At 44.5% G+C, this 22,205-nt stretch overlaps 1 protein-coding gene across 2 annotated transcripts in view; it reads right to left on the reverse strand.

Annotated features, from left to right (window-relative positions):
• Positions 1-22,205, reverse strand: part of Gria1 (glutamate ionotropic receptor AMPA type subunit 1) — a 318,930-nt gene that overhangs the window by 33,456 nt on the left and 263,269 nt on the right. For both annotated transcript variants that reach the window (XM_034506141.2, XM_034506142.2), the window contains exons 12-13: positions 13,382-13,580; positions 6,750-6,997 (exon numbers count right to left, since the gene is read on the reverse strand). In XM_034506141.2, coding sequence (XP_034362032.1) covers positions 6,750-6,997; positions 13,382-13,580 — 447 coding nt within the window. The remainder of the gene's footprint in view (positions 1-6,749; positions 6,998-13,381; positions 13,581-22,205) is intronic.

Raw genomic sequence — 22,205 nt, forward strand, 5'->3', positions numbered from 1 at the left:
GCTCCACCCAGCAGCTGACTGAAAGAGATGTTGAGAATCACAGACAAACATTAGACGGAGCTTGGGAAGTCTTGTGAAAGAGTTGGGGGAAGGATTGAGGGATCCAGAGGGCATAGGGAGTCCATAAGAAGACCTACAGAGTCAACTAATCTGGACCCTTGCAGGGTCTCAAAGACTGAACCATCAACCAAAGAGCATACATGGGCTGGACCAAGGCACCCTGCAATATGTAGCAGATATGCAGCTTGGTCTTCTAGTGGGTCCCCCAACAACTAGAGCAGGGGCTGTCCCTGACTCTGATGCCTGCCTGTGGATCACGTGCCGAGTGGGATTGGATGTGTCTGGTCCTATAGCGACTTGATGTACCAGTGTGGGTTAGTACCTGGGGACTCTTCTCCCTTCTCAGAGGAAAAGGTGAGAGGGTGGGGCTGTGTGAGGGTTACTGAGATGAAGAGGGTCTGGGATCATGATGTAAACTGAACACATAAAAAAATGGAAGAAATCAACTAAAAGAAGAAGAGGAAGAGGAGGAAGAGGAGGAGGAGGAAGGCAGCAATCAACTTGAGGAGATGCCTGGCAGCTTGTATCATCCTAGCTGATGGGCTAGGAAGCTGGCACCCCTCAAAGCTATGCCTTACACGACCTTTTAGGAATTTCAGAGAAAAGCTGAGGTGATTCTGTTTGGGAAGTGAAGTCCTTGGCAGCAGTTGGTACCTGTTTAGTCCTTGGCCAACAGAACCAAATCTCAATAAAGCTAACTTCTCAAACTACTCAGCTTTAAAGCAAAGACTATAATGGACATGGTGCCAGCCACTTCTTCCTCGTATCTGACCCATCATAAATTGTGACCGGTTCACTGCCTCCTTCCAAGATGTCCAGGACAGCTTTGAAAGTGACTTATCTGCCCGAGACCCTCCTTTCCTGCCTACTTTCACTCCAAACCACCTCCGGATAACATTTAGAATCAAGGTTCATTCTTGTCTTTGGGTTACTCTTTTGACCTCAGCTGACATCCAACCCAAATTGCAGCAACAGCTGCCACCCTTCCCTATAGACAGTAACTCACGGCCCCTACTTTCTGACATTTCTTCCAGTTGGCAGGACCCTAGCTATTCCAGACAAGCTCTACACTTGCCAACTTCTGCACCTGCCCACTCCGGTCCTCTAGTATTTTCTCTTATAGTTCTTCAGGGTTTCTGTCCACTGCTATTGGAAAATCCTGTCTCTTAGTCATGGCTGCTTCTCCCATTGATTACCATTAATTATCTTCCATCTCCAGCAAAACAGTAAGTGTGTGTTTCTGCTCAGGATCTCTTCTGGACACTACACCACTTAGGGACTAGGGTTGCTTTTCTCACCATGACTCCTGCAGTCCTATGAACAATGTCGTGTGTGGGCTGGGTATCAGAAGAGGAGCTGTGAAGTGAAGTAGCCCAGGGAGTAGATATCAGACCTTTCTGAGTACTTGTTATTCATGAGGGTTCAGGGAAATAGCTGCCTTGTGTTCCTGTCCCCTTGGCCCAAACATCTGGCATGGACAAGATGTGACAGGAGACAGAGATGTTACAATTACAGAGACCACAAAAGCCCCCACATAACCACAGTCAGTTAAAGATCAGACTTTAACCAATGTCTTGATTAGGGTATAACTTAGCAAATTCATTAAACTCCTGGCCTATGGTTTGTGAAGGAGAGCCATTAGCCATGAATTCAACAGAGTATAGACTAATCTATAATCTAGTATAGACTCTTGCTTGGGTTTGTAAATAGAGGTCATGAACCTTGATTTAGGAGATTTGAACACTTTGTCTCTAACTAAAGGGATTATGCATCTCAGGGAAGAGACTGCAGTATATCTGGGCACTTACATTTAGTTGGCACCAGAAGGCCAGATTATAATTAGTGGATTTACTAATTGGCTTTCCCCTAGTGACTGGCATTGGCCCATCCATCTTTAGCTACAACCCAAGGGCTTCAGAAACATAACTCAGCCCCTCACCCAAGCCCAAACATGCAGAGACAGCCAACAAACAGCATCTGTTTCAAAGGAATGCCACCTGTCCAAATGAAAAGCCAAGTGTCGAGCTGCCTTGCTTCATCAGAGTATTGCAGGGAGGCAAACATTATTCTGTCACCAATAGTCTTTTAACACACAGTGGGGACCATGACCTGGCTCTTGCTAAGCAGAGCTGACAGGTGTTTGAGCAACATTTGGGTCTCAGGTTTTTCCTTCCTTCCTTCCTTCCTTCCTTCCTTCCTTCCTTCCTTCCTTCCTTCCTTCCTTCCTTCCTTCTGGTATCTGGGTCTTTCTCTCTCTCTGTGTTATATGCACATGCTGGTGTGGGCATTTATACATGAACATATACATGTGGAGGTCATAGGTCAACATTGGATGCCTTCCCATATTGCTCTCTTGTTTCTTGAGACAGTATATCTCACTAACCTGGAGATTGCTGATATGGATAGACAGATTGGGTGGTAGTGAGCTTCAAGAATCCTCCTGTCTCTGTTTCTCTAGCCTTGAAATTATTGGCCCATGCTATGTATATGTGGGTTCTGAGAATTAAACATGGCTCCCTAAGTTTGTGTGATAATCACTTTACTGACTTAGCTACATCCATATTCTCTAGACACCAGTTTTCTGATCTTAGGAGGCAGAAATGCACAGTCTATCTTGGAGCAATGTGTAGCAGGCTGGAAGGGAAGTTCCCTAGTGTGCGGAGGTAGCATATTTTGCAGAACACATGGAGGTGGCACTAGGCCTGCAGAACACCTGCCTGGATGGCTGTTATCGTTCTGCCTTTGATGGAATGGTAAGAAACTTGTACCCATGTCCTGAACATACAGAATCACATTTATACCAGGAACTTTAAGCACCTTCCAGTCTTGTGAGTGACTTAACAGTTTTCAAAAAAAGTGTGATGGTTCAGAGGGCAAGGCCTTCCCTCTCGCTTGCCCTGGTTTCTGCTTGTCTACAGAGTGGTTTCCTGGGATCGAGTAACAGACGTAAAGAAGCTGGAGCAGGCAAATACACATCTCTCAGGTTTGAATCATCTTGGTGAAACAGTGCCTCCAATCTTGGGTGTGTGAGGAGGCAGAGATACAGTGGAAACTAGCTGCATTGTGTATGCATATACTCTTAGCAGCTAAACAATGATCCTTTTCTTTTCTTTTTTTTTTTGCTTATGTGTGCAGTATGTGTACGTGTGTGTATGCAAGTTTGGTGGGGAGACAGAACCAGATGCAGGTTTATGTGTCTGTGTGTGTACAGGTCTGGAGCCGATGTCAGGCATCTTCCTCAATTGCTCCCACTTTATTTACTAAAGCAAGGTCTCTAGCTGAACCTGAGGCTAATCACTTTTAGCTAGTATAGATAGTCAAGTTTGTCCAGAAAAATCCCCCACCTCTCCCTGAGTGTTGAGGTTATAAGTAGGTGCTGCACTGGCTTGGCTTTTATGTGGGTTTCTGGGATCTAACCTTCATTCCACAGGCTTACACTCATGCACTTAATTTGGCAGTCCAGACCCCAACATTGACCTCTTCTATCACAGTTGAGAAGCAGAATCCCATAGACAGCATGCAGATTTCCCAAGCAGAAATGCTGGGCCCTCTCCTGGAAGCTTTACTCTTGTGTTGTTTGGTCAGGAGTCACATGATCCATGGTTACCATCAAGTACTCCAGAGAAAGGAGAATGGGAGAAGTTTGGGTAGGTGCTCCCCTGCAGCGAGAGAATTCCTGATGTGCAGGTGGGTCACTGGGCTTCTGTAACTGAAGATGAATGGATTTATTATTTACTAGTTTTATTTTTGTGGTTGAGTGCGCACCCATGTGAATTTATGCTATGTGTGATCTGGAAGCTTCTGGCCTCGGAGAATCCTGTAACTGGATCCTTTGGGGGTTTCTCTCTTCCTTTTCTTGTTCTCATTCTCAAACCACAACAGCCCCATTTCTTTAGTGCAGATTCACAACAGGCCTTTCTTTACTGCAGATTCAGATTCCTGGTGTGGAACCTGGGAAGAGTCTTTGAGTGTCGAAAATGCACCACAGCTATTCAAAGCAAAGGGGCCTGATACCTTTAAGCCAGAGCCTGTCACCACATTCTGCTGTCAAGACTGCCCAGTGGCTGTTCTAGACTCCAAAAGCTTAATTTTTTTTCTTGAATTGATGGTTATCATTTGGCCTCAGTCTAGCACCTGCTTTTGACAGAGGCATCAATCATCCACCCTGGAGCTGCTTTTGAATAAGTCATATCCCTGAGCTCTGAGTCAGACAGACTGGCCTCAAACCTTGTGCGCACCTGCTGTCTGTTTTCTCGAATCTGGACCTTTGTAGCATGGGGCTAATGACAGTGCATAGGGATGAAACCAGATCACGTTCATGCCACAGCAGGGGCTGTTACTGTAGTAGAAAGGCACTGCAGTGTAGAGTACTCAAATTATAGGTCCCTGTCACTGAAACTTCTGATGCTTTTCAGGCTGTCTTCTTATTCCAAATGCTTGTGTCAGGGTAGGGGCTGTTTCAGCCCTCTGTTGATGGACAGACCATAGCACCTCTTTGAGCCTTGTTGTTAGCTGATGATGGCCTTGACCACAAAGCCACGAGACAACCACTGGTTTTTCTTGAACCTATGACATCTGATTCTTTACTCTGCACCTTTCTAGGCTGATGATCTGTAAGTTCTGGGAACAAAAGCCATTTCCTCAACAAACACTACTGTCTGGATCTCATTTAAAGTCTGCCTAAAGTTACACAGAGAGTCTTGTGAGTTTTTTTCAGGGTGATGGAGCCTGGTTGCTGACTACCAGGCCACGAGTGTTCCCTTTGCTAAGGTTGGAGACAGTAATGTCTAAATCCTGGCTGCCATCTTTATTGTTTGAACTTCTGGAGAATTACTTAAAATTCTTGAAAGCCTTTTATTGGCATTTGAATAAAGACTAGAATCTTTTACAAAACCCTGTTCAGCCTCATGTTCCAAGCTAAGCCTGTCCCCTCAGCCCCCAGTCTATTCCTTGTGTTATGATTTCTTGCATTAGTGTCTTTGAGCAGGTTATTCTTCATGTACTGCTCACTCAAACTTTAAAATCTCTCTCTCTCTCTCTCTCTCTCTCTCTCTCTCTCTCTCTCTCTCTCTCTCTCCCTCTCATGTCTCTGATTGATGTCCTGCTTGTATTACTGACTCCAGAGTACATGGGATGTTGTGTAATCTGCAACTCTGTTTTGCTTAGGGTAGTTCCCAAATCATTAGCTTCTGCTTTTCACTTTGGTCTTGTTTATTTCCCCTCCATTTTGGCCCTGGAGAGTTCCTAACTTGCATTTAAAAGGATGGTTCTTACATCCTATCCACCATACCCACATATCTTACAGTGACAATTTGGTTCTATCTTGTTACTGGAAATAGATGTCCTCTAGGGTCTCTTTTGTAGACTATCTTAGTACCTTTCATGATTATTATTGAAACATTAAGCAATTATAAGCTGTTGAATGGCTGCCTCCTCTTGCAATTGTATAGTTACATGGGAAGGGTGCCTTGTTCAGAACTGTGGTGCCAGCTGCTATGCCGGTGCCTGGGATAATGATGGAACATGGTGTCATTTCCACTAATGAATGAATCAAGGCAGAGTGACCATGGCTGTCATGTGAAGCAGCCCCTCTCCATCCTTTTACAGCCTTTATTAACTCTTCTAGCTCTTCCTAAGATGGTATCCTTTATCCTTTATGTAGTTTTCCCATCCATTGCTTGCCTGTTTTTTTTTTTTTTTTTTTTGTTTTGTTTTGTTTTGTTTTGTTTTGTTTTGTTAAGACAGGGTCTCTTTGAATAGCCTTGGGTAGCCTGGAACACGATATGTAGAACAGGCTGGCCTTGAACACACAGGGATCCTCCTGTCTCTGTCTCATGAATGTGGGGATTAAATGCTCAACTTTCGTTTATCCCATTTTGACTCACAATCTTCTTGACCTCAGGAGACCTGGGTGTCAGTTCTTTCTGTACAGGTGAGAAAACCTAGGGGCTGGGTGATCAGATGTCTTCCCTTCTGCAGGCTAGTAGCAAACTCTAGAATTAACTCTATATTAGCCCATCTGATTTTAAGAATGCAGGACTTGCTCTTAGCTATTTAGAAAGAATAGCAAAGCTTCCTTACTTGAGCATAATATTGACGTTGCCTCTTTGCTGATCAACCCACTTCTGCTAAAAAAAAAAAAAAAAAAAAAAAGCCGGTGTCAAGGCAGGCACACAGGCTGTGTTGGCTTAGACCTCTTCACTAGGAGGTACTTTGATTTGAGCATTTCTCAAGGCTTGGACAGATGCACTTTTCATTTGGACAATGTGTTTCTACTGTTGAGAGACACATTATAAACCATTTTTTGTCAAGAGTCCATAAAGCTGGAGAACCCTGTTCATGGCTGAGTTGGATACAAGGTCTCTAGCAAGGGATAGCATGTCACAGATCACAGGACAGAAGCACAGGCTTCATCTCAACACTCAGCTTAAGGAGTGAGATGGAAAGCAGGGCATGGGGAGGGACACACAGTGGGTAACATCAAAGCAAGCTGAAGCCCCCAGGTCAGTTTCCAACCTCAGGGTTGAAGATCACAGGTGGCTGGAATCTTTCAGGCCCACAGGCATTTCAGAGGATCTCTTCTTGGAGGCTCACATTATGCATGGGGGCCTGTGGTAAATGCAGCAGCTTCGTTCCTGAGAGATAGGGTGGGCAGAGGGAGCACGAAAGAAGCAGATCTGGGTACTTACCTCAGGGCGGACCCCTTGGGTGTCGCAATGCCATAGCCTTTGGAATCCAAGTTACCTCCCACTTTCATGGTGTCACAGGGCTTGCGTTGCTCAATATACTCGTTCATGGTGGACTCCAGGAGGTAGGCATATTTGCCTTTAGATTTTCTCACTCTGATCATGCCCTCCTCTGTGGTCCGAACAAACACGGACGGTTCTGCAGATTTCATGTACGTCCACATCTTTTCAAACACAGCGATTTTAGACCTCTGGCAGGAGAGAGGAACAAAACCAGGGTTAAGCAATGGTGGTGCTTGAATTGGGGTCGGAATACACATCGGTGAAGAGCTGAGTGGAGCTTGATCACACATTCATGAGCCAGATCAGCTTAGGAAGAAACAAATTATGAGTGATTGCAAAATAAGAGCCTCTAATTAGTAGCAGTAGGTTCCAAGGTACAAATATCTTGTAAATACAGAGTGAGTAGAGTATCTCAGAATCATTTAATTACTTCTGAGCAATTATACTCCTAAATGGGAGAAAGATAAGCAACCAAATCTCTGTCTTATCTTTAAAAGACATTGTAGATCTGTCTATAGTTCAATAGGGATGCATGTATACTACCCCAAAGCAGAAGGCTGAATGTCAGAAGGAGATTTGACTTCACTAAATACTGTACATCTTTTTAATTAAAATATAAACAATAGCAGCAACAACAACCCCCCTTTTTGACCATGTACTGCTAAGTTCTAGTAATCCCCTATTATGAGACCTGCCTTCCAAACATTACTGTCTGATAGAGCATATAGCATGTGTGCTTGGTGGAATGAGAATTGTCTTTCAAAGGCTCTGGGCTTTGAATACTTGGTCTCTGGTTGGTGGAACTGTTTGGGAAGGTTTAGGAGGTATGGCCTTGATGGAGGAGGTGTGTCACTGGGTATGGGCTCTGAGAGCTTAAAGCCTCCTAATTCTTCCAGTTCACTCTCTGTGCTTTGTGTGTTTCTGTGCTTTGAGGGTGTGAGCTCTCAGCTTCCTGCTATGGCTACCATGCCTGCTTGCTGCCATGTTTCCCCACATTGATAGACTCTTATCCCTCTACAATTGTAAGCCCAGACAAACCCTTCCTCCTATAATTTGCCCTGGTCATGGTATTTTATTACAGTGACAGAAAAGTTATGAAAACAAAACATGAGACTCGACATCCCCTTACATTTTAAGCCTCCAAACTGGGGGAGCTAGCTCAGTTGGTGAAGTGTTGCTTGCTTTGCAAGCATAGGTCTCAGTTCACATTCCTTGATCACACCTACATTTAAAAGAATTCCTAGTGTATCAGGGCATGTCTGGAATCCCAGTGCTTGGAAGGCAAAGACAGGATGGTTTCTGAGGCTTGCTAGCCAGTCAGTCTTGCTAGATTAAAGCATGGAGCTCCAGGTTTGGTGAGAGACTCTGTCTCAAAAAGTAAGATAAAAATATGACTGAGGAAAATACCTGATTTTGAACTTGGTCTCTATGTGCATATGTATGTACTTCTTTGTCCACTTACATTCATGTGTACACACACACACACACACACACACACACACACACACACACGGGTTCCAAATTTGGTGAACCCATTTCTTCATCAGCTCTGGCCTTTTTTTTTTTTTTTTTTTCATTTTTCTTGGAGTTTTGACTGGATTGCTCAGTCCATTTGATACAGTATGGCTGCATCTTCCTCTTCCCAAAGACCAGAGCAAATCCTATGTCAGCTCTAGGACAGTAGTCCTCAATCTCTAGTGAACATTTGTGCTCTGAACCTGTAAAAATGTAGACCCCCCTGCAGCAAACCTAGAGCTTTTTTGATCTACCAGGGTCCCAAGGGTTCTGATCTATGAGGCCCAGCATTTGTCAGTGAGACTGATTTCCCTGTAGGTCACAATTTCAGGGTCACCTGGCTAGTCTGTGAAAATTGATAGTCATCACTTCTTGGGAACTGGGCTCAAGCTGTAGAAGCTACTGAGGCAGGAAGGCGTCCTCTCTGTGGCTCCTTCTTAGACTCTAACTGAGGCTCTTATCAGAGTGCATGGTTCAGGATCTCAGACCAACCTTCAAATTTCACAATCTCACAGTTTGTTTGTTTTTTTTAAAGGGGAGTCTTTTTCCCAGGAGCATTTTAGGGGTACTGGAATCTGGCATGGGCTGTTCCTTTTCTCTTTGTGTGTTTTGAGGAAGAGGGTGTAGGTGTTCATCTGTCTCTATCTTGTAGAGCCCAGAGGTCAATATCTATGCCTTTCTCGATCACTCTCTACCTTATCTTTTGAGACAGACTCTCAATGAATCTGGAACTCACCACCTGGTTACACTGGCTGCCTAGAAGGCTCCAGGGATCTTCCCACCTTGACCTCCCAGGCACTGGGGATAAAAAAACACATTTATTTTTTTACATGGTGCTGGAATCTGATCTCATCTTCATGCTTGTGCAGCGAGTACCTAACCCACTGATCTCCAGTCCCACAGCTTTGGAAATGCACCAGTGCTAGCTGCATTGAAAGGTCTTAAAATAAGGAAAAAGACAGTTACAAAGAAAGTCATACAACCTGCATATCTATTATAAGCAGATCACATCTATTTAATATAGGATCATTATTATGCATGCAACACTGTTTTGGGGCTGTATAAAGCATTATCTTCATTTTCTTGATGTCAGGAATATCAGCTGTGAATGGCATCTTAATATACAACTGTTATGTTGGTTAACTGATCTATAAGATATTTATGTCCCAAAACATCCTAAGTTTTGAGTCAAAGATACTGAAAATAGTTGCTTAGAATTTCAAGGAGGTATTCAGCATGAGTTTAATTTGTGGTGATTCCTCATTAGACAAACTATTTCATTTGTTCACAGAAAGATTTAGAGAAGACATTGGGCCTACTCTTAGTTTTAGGTCCAAGTCTTGGGTTTGTTCTCTGGAACACTTCTCTCTGGGCCTCTGCCTCCTCCTTTTATTTCATGGCAATTTTAAAACACCTTGGTGGCTTGAAATGTCTGCTTCTGACATGAATCAACATCTTCAATGTGTGAGAAAGAAGAGAGGAGAGGAAAGGGAGGGGCAATACCCACCCCAGATCCTAGATCACAGCATGTCCAGGGGCCTCAGTACTCTCTTACAGGAAACAGGGAAATGCATCTATTCAGTCAGGACAAGATGATCTTCCAGGCACAAAACCAACAACACACACAGCAGGACCATTGAAAGATGCAATTTGACCTGACAGGATAGCACAGTAGGGAACAGGCTGTGGACAGGCAGAGCAGAGAGACCCTGGGGCAGCAGTATACAGAAAATCACCACATCTCAGCCCTATCCCCAAAGCCCAGGCAGTGCTCACAGGTGCTCAGGGACCATCAGGACAATCTAACCTCTAGGAGCTCTAGTGGAGTATGACTGGCAGAGAAGCCTGGGAACATGCCAGGGTATATGTTCTTGACTCTGTCCTACACAGCTCCCACCGCCTTTCACACGTTTTAATTAAACTGTCCATGGAAAATCCCATGACTCTGGATGGCGCTGTCTTGAGAATTGGGAGCTGGATTCTTCTGAGATGGGGTAAGGAATTTTATGCTTTGCTTTCCCCCTTTTCTGTCTAGTGGGAGGAGGGTGATGTCTCCCTACCCACTAAGTCTTGGTCAGTCACAGACATGCCAGGGCTCATGGGATGTCTCCTAGAAGTCCCCTTTTGTAGGTAAAGAAACTTGGGCCTGTGATGTAGCAATGAGAACTCTGGGGTGGCATTACTCATGGAGGAAATCCTCGAACTCCTGGTAGCACATCTGTGTTTTTTCCTCTCTGTCAACCAGCTTCCTCCCTCATTATATCTCGCCAGCTACAGGAGCTTGGGCAAGTGACATAACCTTTGTTGAGACTCACCATTTCTCTTTGAACAGTGGTGTTAACAGTTCCCATGGACAGCGTTGCCATGGAGACAACACACAATCATAGGTAAATGCTAGCCCAGTGCATGGTAGGAAGAGAGCGCTTAGGTGGTGGGATTATGGTGAATATTTCTGTCTTTTTGTTTTCAAGGTTACTTTAGTGCTGGGATGCTCAGTGCATGGCTTGCTTGGCATCTTATTGACAACAGTCAGAGACTTTGACAAAGGACCCTATCTGCCCTTGACACAAAGGCCTCATCACATCCACTGGACTTCATGTGTTCTCCTTGGTCTGGTACTGTTTAACTCTTCTCTTCTCCGATACTTCCCTTCACTAGATCATCTTATTCATCAGGGAAAGAGTGTCTGCTGTGAGACAGCCAGAGGAAGAGTCAGACACAAAGCAGTCCCTTTTGTAAGCAGTTAGGGTTACAGGCTCAAGGAAATTAAATTGTCTGTATGAATTGGCAGTGAGCTCAGAGGGCACAGAGACTGCACAATACACTTGATGAGTGAGTGCAGGGTTTTAAATCCAAAAGCTCTGACTCAAGCTGGCCCATCACCAGCCTGTATTCTTTTTACCATCAAGTTCTTCCTCCTTGGTACTTGGCCAAGCCCCATCCTTATGTTCCCTGGATCCTGAGCATGGTCACTGGATCCACCAACAGATCACAATTCCCTAGGTATATTCGAATTAAAAGACCTCATTGATCCCAACTGGATGACTAGTTTGTGCACAGCCTTCTTCCTAGGGTAGGAAAGCCTCCACCCTGGAGTGCTGCTTAGCTACTCATGTAGGGAACTGATGCTCTGCCTCCCAATAAACCTCACTTGCTTTCTCTTCTCAAACCGTTTTATCTGTCATTCATTGTGGTCATGAGACAATGAACTCAGAAACACTGGCTAGGGATGACTTTGGTGGCCGTTGTGAATGACAATTCCTGGAAAGAAGCAGTCTGCAAAAGGCTGATAGACTGAGGAGACCTACTGCCATGTAGAGATGTTGGAACACTGCAGGTCGAGAGCCTAATTACAATTGATCTCAGTCTAGCTTTAGCCTATTAAATAGCCATTCTTTGTCCCTTGTTTGTGTTGGACCCAACATCCTGTCACTAAGACACAAAGCTGGATCTAACAACAGCTATGTTCCCCTTAGAATGTATTAACAGAACTCTAATTTTCCATAAACTAAGGACTAAGATTGTCATCACATAACATGCAGGGCCTATAGTTGAGATTTCTCTGCTTTGCAGTAACTGTCTCCTTAATGTTCCCACCAATGCATTTGAAAAGTGCCCTGACTTAAGAATTTCTTAGTTCTGTTACTACAAAAAATGTCCACGTTAGAATATAGGGTTTGGGGTGACCAGAGTCTGTGTTCCCAGGTCATGGTAACTCATACTGAGCTCCAGAATTAACTCTTTTGTTGTTGTTGTTGAGTAAGAACTATGTTTTCACGTTGATACTATCAAGTTTCTGACCCTAATGAATGGAGACAACCATGAGTTAAGGAAGGCTCCTTTGCTCTCTGAGAAGCTAGAACTGGAGAGAAAACTACAAGTCCCAGAAGTGAGCCTCGTCCACACACTTCCTAAGTCATTCCTTACTAAATGACAGAGTCTGGAGAGAGGATATAGGATTGTGTTTCCTGTCCTTTGCAGCACAGACTAGTATATGGTGGGGGTATGAATAAACCCTGATACTTGAAGGTTTTATAAATATAGAATTCCATTTTCCAGGGGTCTTTAAACAGCTGAGAAATGTTCCAAATCTTAGATTTTGTCTAGGGGCTAATCAAGCCATGACCACTTGAAGCAGCTGTAAGGGAAAAGGCAAGGCCTCACCAGAACCTTCCTGGGAAAGCTCTGAAGCTTCCTAGGTGTCTGCTCTAGAAGAATAGTAGGCACCCTAATTTTCATTTCCCCAAAAGAGCTTACAGGTGCAGGCTATCAGATTCCAAGACACCAGGAGGCTACAAGTGGTGCATTCCCTAACTTTAAGACAGATACACCTTTCCCAAATGGACCTCTACTCTCTATCTCCTCCTTAGGCCTTCTCCAGGTCCTCCCTACCTTTTCCTTAGCTCCTCTCCACTGTCCCACTTCCTCCCCCATGTACTCATCATGTACATCCTCTAAGCCATACATTAACATTAACAAGATTTCTTCCTCCCTTCTTTGAAACACAAGACACCCTGCCTTGCCACCTGGGAGTCAGAGGCAGCTACAAGAGTACAAGAGTATGGGCCATTCATCACCTGTTTGGCACAAGACCTCCTCTTTCTAAGTTCTATAAAAACAGACCAAAATTCTGCCCCAGCGACTCGAACTCTCCTCAGATTCCCCACCATGCTATCTGTCTATGACATTAATAGTTCTTCTAATAATCTTTCACCCAAAAGGACAGTACACCTCAGTAGTCATCTTGAGCTCCCAAACCCAAGAGCATTCACTGAGTTTCTGAAATTTGCGTGAAGATAAGCAGTTATCTTGCTCCCTGTAATCTCAGTCTGTCTGTCTGTCTATCTATCTATCTATCTATCTATCTATCTATCTATCTATCTATCTATCATCTATCTATTTATTTTGTGCTGGTTAGGAAGGAACACAGAGCCCCTGTCTCCCAAATACTTCCACCATGAAGTCACTCCCATCCAGCCCCCATTCTCTTTAATGAAAAGGGAAGTATAATGGAGTGATTCTCTTCTGAGAAAGCCTCAGGATCAGGGATGCCTCACCCTGAAGAACTCCTTAGTGGAGCCTGCTTCCAATGTCCCATAAGCAATTTCCGTCTGCTTTGCCAGGTCCTCTGCACTCTCAATGGGAGACACCATCCTCTCCACAGTCAGGAAGGCAGCCAGGTTGGCTGTGTATGAGGAGATGATGATCAAAGTGAAGAACCACCAGACACCACCGACGATGCGTCCAGACAGAGACCTGCAGGCCAAAGGGGAGACAGGTCAGAGGCATGGACATCAATTACAGAGGCTCTGAGGAGGAGCAGGGAGCCAATAGAGTTCTGTCAGCAGAGCTGTCAAACCCGATTGCACCCCCTACTCTGTAAGGAAGAAGTGAGAATTCAAACGTTAGAGAGATACCATGCTTCCTTCCTTGTAATGATAAGGAGCTGTCTCTGTCCCTTGGGTGATAATGTTCACAGGCAATCTTCACACTCGCTTTACATGGACAGACACCTCAAGACATGTCAGCAATGACACAGATGTGTCAGCACTTGTCCACAAGCATCTTAGACATGGGTAAACACCCTTCAAATGCAGTCATACCTACAATGGAATGTTGGTACAAATGCTGCCATATAAATGCAACCACACACACACACACACACACACACACACACACACACACACCATAAAGGAAAGAAATGGGGCTAATACACGAGATAAGGTTTCCCTGGGTATTCCCATGGACCCTTTCATGTGCCCCAAATAATGAAGAGAAAGACGATAAGCAAGAAAGGTCCAGTGGCCTCTCTCATTTTCTTGGGCTCCCCAATGACTCCACAGGGTGGTGTGGACTCTCCACAGGGTGACTTTGGAACCCTCCAGGCAGGAATGAAGACACTGTCAAGGACACACTTATGTTCTATCAGACAATTGAATCTCATGCTGGGGAAGGGAAAGATGGGAACCCTAGTGCTGGCCAGAGGAGGAGGAGCTTGTGTCCCAGGAAGAGATTTCCTCCCAGTTCTAACAACATGAAATAGATTGGAGCTGAGGCTACGATGGATGGGGGCCACATTTTGACCAGGTCTCATTTTAACTAGCAGGCCTCTGAGCCTTTGTGTAAAACTAAATGCCACGTTCAGACTCCGCAGAGGACAGTAGGGAAATGCCCACACTCTTTGTTCCTACTCCTCTCTGTTCCCATTTGTTCCCATCATATTGAGGATGAGTGGTGGAGCCTGGCTTGTTAAGGCTGCCAGAGTCCAGATTTGACTCTAGCCACTGTGGATGATTCTTAGGGAGTGTGATGGTTAACACTGATTGTCAACTTCACAGGATCCAAGGAGACAGGCATCCAAAAGTGTCTATGAGGGAATTTCTAGGCTGGGTTAACTGGGAAGATCCATCCTGAATGTGGCTAGGCTCTTAGACTTAATAAATTGGAAAAAGTGAGCTGAGATCCAGCCTTCGTCTCTGCTTCCTGACTATGGGTATGATTTGAGCAGCTGCTTCACGCTCCCACCCCGCCATCCCTGTGCCTTTCCCTCCGGATGAACTGTATCTTCTGTGTGAGCACACACAAACCTTCCTCCCTTAAGCTGCCTTGGCAACAATAGGAAGAGTAAGTAATGAGAGATGACCTAGAAGACCCCAGTCAGGAGAGTGGACTCTAGGCTGGGTAAAGCACATGGAGCCCCATCTTCTCTTATTGTATGTACAACTTTGGACAAGCCAATCGGCATCTTTGTAAGCTACATTGTCATAATGTGTTAAAGATGTGGCTTATCTGGAGGGCATTCTTGAGAAGCAAAAAGGCAAACAGAAGCACAACAGTTGTCTAGTACAGCACACAGTGGCATTTTGGGGGCTATATGGACAGTATGGGGAGCACTGCCCAGGCTAGAGGCCAGGGGTGGTGGGACCTATGTGAGGACCCTTCCAAAAAACCCATCCAGAGGCCGAACAGTATGGACAGTTATCAGCACCCATCGTCTTTTGGTCCAGCAGCTTTGACTCCAAATCATCTCTGACAAAGAGATGGATCTAGACTGCTTCTTCCTTTAAAAGCATGTCCTGTCATCCCTGTGAGGCAGGGACAGAAGGGACACTTCCCAGGTCCCTTCATTCAGCCAAGCTTAAAAGGTCAGGGTGTGACCACTTTGTCTTTGATTTCAAACAGCTATGTTTAAAAAGGCCTGGAGTAGAGAGCTGTGAGGCCTTGGCTCCAAGAGTCTGACCCTGAATCGCAGGGAAACAATGTCCATCTTGCCTCGTTTGTGACCTGAGCTCTCTACAAGGGGATGCCCAGAGCCAGGTGATGGGCTCTGGACAAACTTGTAGGTTCTGCTGATGAAACAGCTGTATCCAAGATGTCAGTCTCCATGGGATAGTCACAGCACATCGCCAAGTGCAAGCCAGTCCTCTGGCAGAACTATAGTGAATAATTCTAACTGTCTCACCTGCTGGTCACTTCTGTAGCTCTCCAGTTGGGGGTGGCCCAGGGGTAGGAGCTGGGGTTTAGTTAATGGCTCCAAGGACAGCCCAAGTCTCTGCGGGCCAATGCATGGGTCTATCACCTGCAGAGCTCTCATTCACAGAAGAATGGCACTTCCCATTAGAGTAGATCATACACGTGTGGCATAACCAGTTTGTAAAGTAATGGGTGAATATTAATAGATCTGCTCACTCATTCATTTATCTTATGATGTATTCTTGGTATTAGCTTACTTTTCTGTTGTGATAAACACCATGACTCAAATCAACTTGAGGAGGAAGTGCATGTCACCATACCCAGCTGCTTATATGAGTTCTGGAGATCAAATTTAGGCAATTATACTTGTTTGGCAAACCCTTTACCAACTGAACTATTTCTCTAGCTTTATATAGACCCTAGCTCCATGTAGATCTTTTAAAACTAAAAACAGGTTCATGATCCTCCCTGACCCTATTTAAAACCAGTCATGGTTAGAAGATACAATCTAAATATTTTTACCAAGGCTTGTGAGACACTTCCTGAGTGACCCAATTCTAATAGTTTCCATTGGGCACATTCCCCTATCATGATGTGAACCAGCCTCCCTGGGCTTTGTAGTTTTGAGAGCACAACAAAATCTTCCCACTGTGGTGGTTTGAATGAGAATGGGACACACACACACACACACACACACACACACACACACACTCCCTTTTCCCCTCTTTCTCAAGCTCTCAGCTACTGCTCCAAAACCATGCCTCTCTCTCTGCTGCCATGCTCCCCACCATGATGGTCATGGATTCTAACCATCTGGAACCATGACCCCCAAATTAAATGCTTTCTTTCATAAGTTGCTTTGCACATGATGTCTATTCACAGCAATAGGACAGTTGTCTATTCACAGTAACTGAGACACCCACCTCAGGACATTTCCACGTGGCCCTCAACCAGGGACTTACTTCCTTGAAATTGCCCCAAACCTGTGTCTGTAGACCCTTCCCTTGGGGTTTCTACTCTAATGTCACCCACATTCACAACACCACCCCCCAGAAGAAGTGTCATTTCTGCCTCCTGCTTCTCTTTCCTTGCTTTTTGTTGTTGTGCTTATTAAAGTTGAAGCAACATTTCTATAGTCACATAGGTTTGCCTACTCTGTGGCCATCTGTCTCCCTACAGTGGTATGTACAGGTCTTATCCATGTCATTTCTTACTCTGTCCTCAGCATGTAGCTTAGTGCCTGGGCAGAGAGCCTATAATGGACAGATGAAAGATAATCACATTTTCTCAGGACTATGCATCACAGCATGATGGGAAATATCTAAGAGGTTTCCCCTTAAGGGAATTGCCTAATAGAAGAGTCAGGACACCTATGCACAGAACCCCTTTTGGTAGCTAGTCTAGGGTAGAGTGTACAAGGGTCATTCATCACGTGCTAAAAAGACATGGGATCGGGAAGATCATAGCCTATCTTGAAAGGCATCATTTTCCTTCCGGTCTGGGCCAGGGCACTGAGCAGATCTGGGGTGGCAGCTCTGCCCCCCAACCTTCAAGAACCCAGAGGAAGCGGGGATCCCAGGCGCTCTAACTCGGGCAGTATCTTAGAATTGTATATTGCAGAATACACAGCCTTGGTGTATCTACTCATCAAGTATACAGAGCAGACCTGCCCAAACCTCCGATGTCCTGGAATTCCATCTGGATTCAGTGAAGACACAGCATCAGAGGATTATCAACTTACTCTTCCCCCCACCCCTCTTCTAATATCTCAACGCCCGTAATCAGCCTGAAGAAGTTACAGAAGAGTCAGCGCCCCTATTCCCTGGGCTTGGGGACTAATGTGGTTAATAATGGTCTGTCTTTCTAGGGAAAAGTAGTGGTTTTGTTGGAACAGGGAGGATTAGTTAGGACTTATTGCACAGCCATAACCTATTGGTAGAAATCTGTATAATTATTATCAAGATGAAGTTATAATTTCTTAAATGGTACAAAATTTACTTTGATTTCAAATTTAAGGTTTTCATTGGTACGAGCTCCTTATTAATATAAAAGTGAGATGAATATTGATACTCTCATGGGCAATGTGCTTGTATAACACATTTAGGAATACAAGGCCTAGACCCAGTCCTTCCTTAACTTTTTTAACTGATTTGGGATGGTTAACCTATGAGTTAAGGGACTATAGCAAATTTATGGCTTTGAGTTAATTGTTAGGAGGTTAACCATATTTTATTTAGAAATAGCCAAGAGGAGTGAACAGACAACAGTCCAGGTGACCTTACATGGATAGTTGGTTTTCAAAACGTCAGAAGTCCATAGAATTGACGCTACAAAAATATATATAAATGTCCATTCTGATTAGAGACCTGTCTGCTCCTGACAGCTTCCTGTTGTGGATTCTAAGAAGAAACTGAGCATCCTTGGAGTTATGCCAGTTGTGTGGTGACAGCCACTAGGCAAGAATTGCCTCTTTCCATCTACAGACTAACTACTGTCCTGAAGAGGACACACATGCAGAATAGTCGACTGATTATATCTGCCCAGACAGAGTAATCAGCCCTTAATAATCCTGCATCACTAAGGTCTGTCAGATGACTCTGGGCCAGAAGGCTGAAGATTTGATGCTCGAACATTCGGTAGTATAGGGGCTTCTCAGGTGTTCAGAGGTCTCTATAAATTGGCTAAGTTTTAGAAGCTATGTTTAGTGCTTCCTATAACTTCAGTTAACTCAGTCATTCTGGATTTCTGACGGGGTTGAAGACCCATAGTCTCATAGCTAATCCTGGCTATTTACTTTGAGAGAAAAGATCTGAGTAGATAGTTTTCAGCTGACATTCATTATAAAGCCAAAAAAAAAAAAAAAAAAAAAAAGAAAAAAAAAAAAAAAAAAAAAAAGAAAAAAGCCAGGATCAAAGTAAGTGTTTTAGTTAGAAGAGATGACAGAGGTTCTGGTTAGTCAACAAAATGATGGACTGGGTATTAGAACTATCTTATACCTCACTGGTACAATTAGGAATAAGTATGCTCTAACTGTATTTTGAGAGAAAAGTTTTACTTTAACAGGAAAAGTGATATGTAGGAGGAGCTAAGTGGGAAGGAGTACTGAGAGGAAGAGATGGAGTAAGGAGAGAAGATGAAGGAGAGGAGAAGCTAGGTGATGAGAGAGAGAAAGAGAGAGGGGGCATGGAGGCAGATGTTCACAGGTCTCCACCAGTCAAAGATAGTCATTATATCTAGGTTGGGTATTGGATCACCCTTCTGATTGAGCATTACCAAACTTATAAATCCTTTGATTAACATTTTAAAAAAATTGTATAAAAGCAAAAAGGAAAGGGGGGCACGGGACAGGGGTTTTCTAGGGAGGGGAAATGGGGAAAGGGGATGGCATCTTAAATGTAAATAAAATAAAATGGAAAAAAAAGGGAGTATCAAAAAAAATCAGTAAACACAGAAAAAAAAAAAAAAAAAGAAAGAAAGGCATCATGATGTCACCTGACTGGGTCAGGGAGGCAAGTTGGCTGTCTTAGTTAGGTTCTTATTTCTTTAATAAAACATCATGACCAAAAGCAATGTGGGGAGGAAGGGATTTATTTTAATTTATACTTCCTGATCACAGTCTAGCATCCAGAAAAATTGGGCAGGAGCTGGAGACAGGAGTTGATGCAGAAGCCATGGAGAAGAAATGCTGCTTACTGGCTTGCTCTTCATGGCTTGCTTTGCCTGCTTTCTTAGGTAAACCAGAACCACCAGTTCTGAGATGGCCCCATCCTCAGTGAGCTGGGTCCTCCCACATCAATCACCAATGAAGAGACTGGGCTGCAGGCTTGTCTACAGGCCAGTCTGGTGGGGACATTTTCTCAGTTGAGGTTCCCTCTTCCAAAATGATTCTAGCTTGTGAGGGAGTTGACATTTAAAACTAGCCAGCACACTGGCTGTGAGCATTCTGCATTGGAGAGGCATTTCCTGAGGTCTGAACAACCAGTGAAGGCAGGAAAGGAATGTGAACAAGTGGCCATTGCAGTCCCCACAAACCACAGTAAGCTCCCAGCACCATGCTCTAAGTGTGTGTGTGTGGGGGGAGGGGGGGGAGTTGGATCCGAACTTCACAGAACAATTGTTTCTATTTCTTCAATCCCTATCCTCTGGGCAGGCCAGGTGGGAGCATGGCAATTGCTGTACCAGAAACCTGAGGTTGAGAAAGAAGAAATACTTGAAGTTACAAAGCCAGTGATTGAGCTCATGGAGGACCCAGGATCAGACATCAGGGTGTGACTCCACCTGTGTTGAAGTTGGACTCTGCCAAGCTCCCCCTCTCCCTCACCATCTTCTCAAGGCTGACCACAGGCCCTGACTATCCCTCACCCCACAGTTCCTAGAAGAGAGTATTTGGCGTCACACTGCTGTTAAAACGAGGCTTCTTCCATATATAATTTGGGTTTTACATACATAGAAGGATTTCTTTTATAGCTGCTGCTGGGCAGCCCACAATAACAAAAGCATATGGTTTTTCTGCATGATGAGTGGCCCACCCCAAGCTCCTGATACTGTTGATTTACCAGCTGATTATCAGAGTCTGGGTGGGCTCTCAGGGCCTGGGACCCTCCTTCAGTTGGCCAGGTGTGAGCCTGTTTCTCATTGATGGCCCAAATATCTGGCATTTGAAGTCTTTGAGGTTGAGGACATATTTAAATACAGAGTGCTGTGGACTTTTTAAAAATAGTCTCTAACTCATGAGCAAACAGGAGGCAAATGAACAAGGCACACTTCTGCTTTAATTAACATGTGGTTATCTTCAGCGCAGGACTCGTATTAGCAGTAGCAATTTCACTTAAAATAATCGATTGAAAACATCCCATTTGTCAGGTACCATTTTACCGCAGCAGCCGGTTCCCTGCACACTCAGCCCCTCCCTCTCACTTCTCCCCTGCTGAGCCAGCAGAACAACCACCCTGGCAGGGCCAGTGTTCCATTCTAAGCTCACCGGGAACCCTATTCATGCCTTCAAAGGGACACTCAGCCTGTCTGAGCATTGCAGATAGCTACGTGGGAGTTTGGAAGCTGTGTGGACCACCTGCTGTTCTGCCCTGTAGGAAATTCTGAGCAAGTCATTTTATATTTCTGAACCTTGCTTTAACTTTTGGGGGGATGGTGGTCAAAGTGAGAGCCCCTACAGGGGTTGTAAGGATGAGTTGCAGGCACAAGGCAGACCAGGTCCAGAGTAGACACCTAGAAGTGGTGTCTGGCTAGTACTCAAAATGAAAAGATGGCATGGAAGGAAGTTGAGCAAAGGGTGGTAAGTGAGCAGAAGTACAAGACAATTATTGATTAATTTTCTGTCTGATTTTCTTTTGAGACAGGGCCTTAGGTTGCCCAGGCTGGCCTCTTACTCACCTTGTAGACCAAACTAGCTTTGAACTCCCCAGTCTTGCAGGGGTCCCTCCCATATGCTGTATTCTTCAGTGTGTGCCACTACAGCATACGAAGCTGATTATAGACAAGAATAGAAGATAGCCTCATTTAAAAGATCAACTTTTCAAGCAATTGTGGTGGGTGCCTGTAGTTCCAACTACTTGGGAGGCTGAGGCAGGAGGACTGTTGGAGCTCACAAATTCTAGGCTGTAGTGTTCTGTGATTCATGTCTATTTTCAGCTTGACACCAATACTATGGCCTCCTGGAAGGTGGGTACCAACAGCCAGGTTATCTAAGGAGCGGGGGACCTAGCTCAGGTTGGAAATAGAGTAGGCTATCAGCAAATAAAGTGTGCTTATCAGCGCTGGGACTGAAACCACAAATAGTCACAGTATTCCAGCCTGGGCTACACAGTGATACTCATGTCTTAAAAAATAAGTACAATGAAAGTCTAAGTTAGATACCATCTGGATAGTCACACCAAGGGTATAGGTTTCATACATGTGCCTGGGTCAGGAGCTTCATCTAAAAATGATTAATTTTTCAAAAAATGACAAGTGTCTGTGTATATGTCATGTGCATGCAGGTTCCTGAAGAGGCCAGAAGAGGGAATCGGACCCCTGGGAGCTAAAGTTTAAGCCTGGTGTGAGTTGCCCAGTGTAGTTGTTAAGAACTGATCTTAGGTCCTCTGTAAGAGTCACAAGTGCTCTTAACAACTGAGCCATTTCTCCAGCCCCAGTGAGCTTGTAGCAATTCTGTAAGACCTAGAACACCAAACACAGTGGTCAAAAGTCTGGAGTGTTGGATCGTAAGATCTGGGTTCAAATTCCAGCTTCATCCTTTCTAGCTGTGGAAGCCCAAGGAGCTAATCTCACCTCTTGGATCCTCAAGCCTCTATCTGTTGTATGTGCATGACTGGTTTGAGTTAACAACTCAATAGTGTATTTTTTAATTCACTAATTTGGTGGATGACGGGGAATCTGGAAGAGTAAAGGAAA

Source organism: Arvicanthis niloticus, chromosome 6, assembly GCF_011762505.2.
Source record: "Arvicanthis niloticus isolate mArvNil1 chromosome 6, mArvNil1.pat.X, whole genome shotgun sequence".
NCBI lineage: Eukaryota > Metazoa > Chordata > Mammalia > Rodentia > Muridae > Arvicanthis > Arvicanthis niloticus.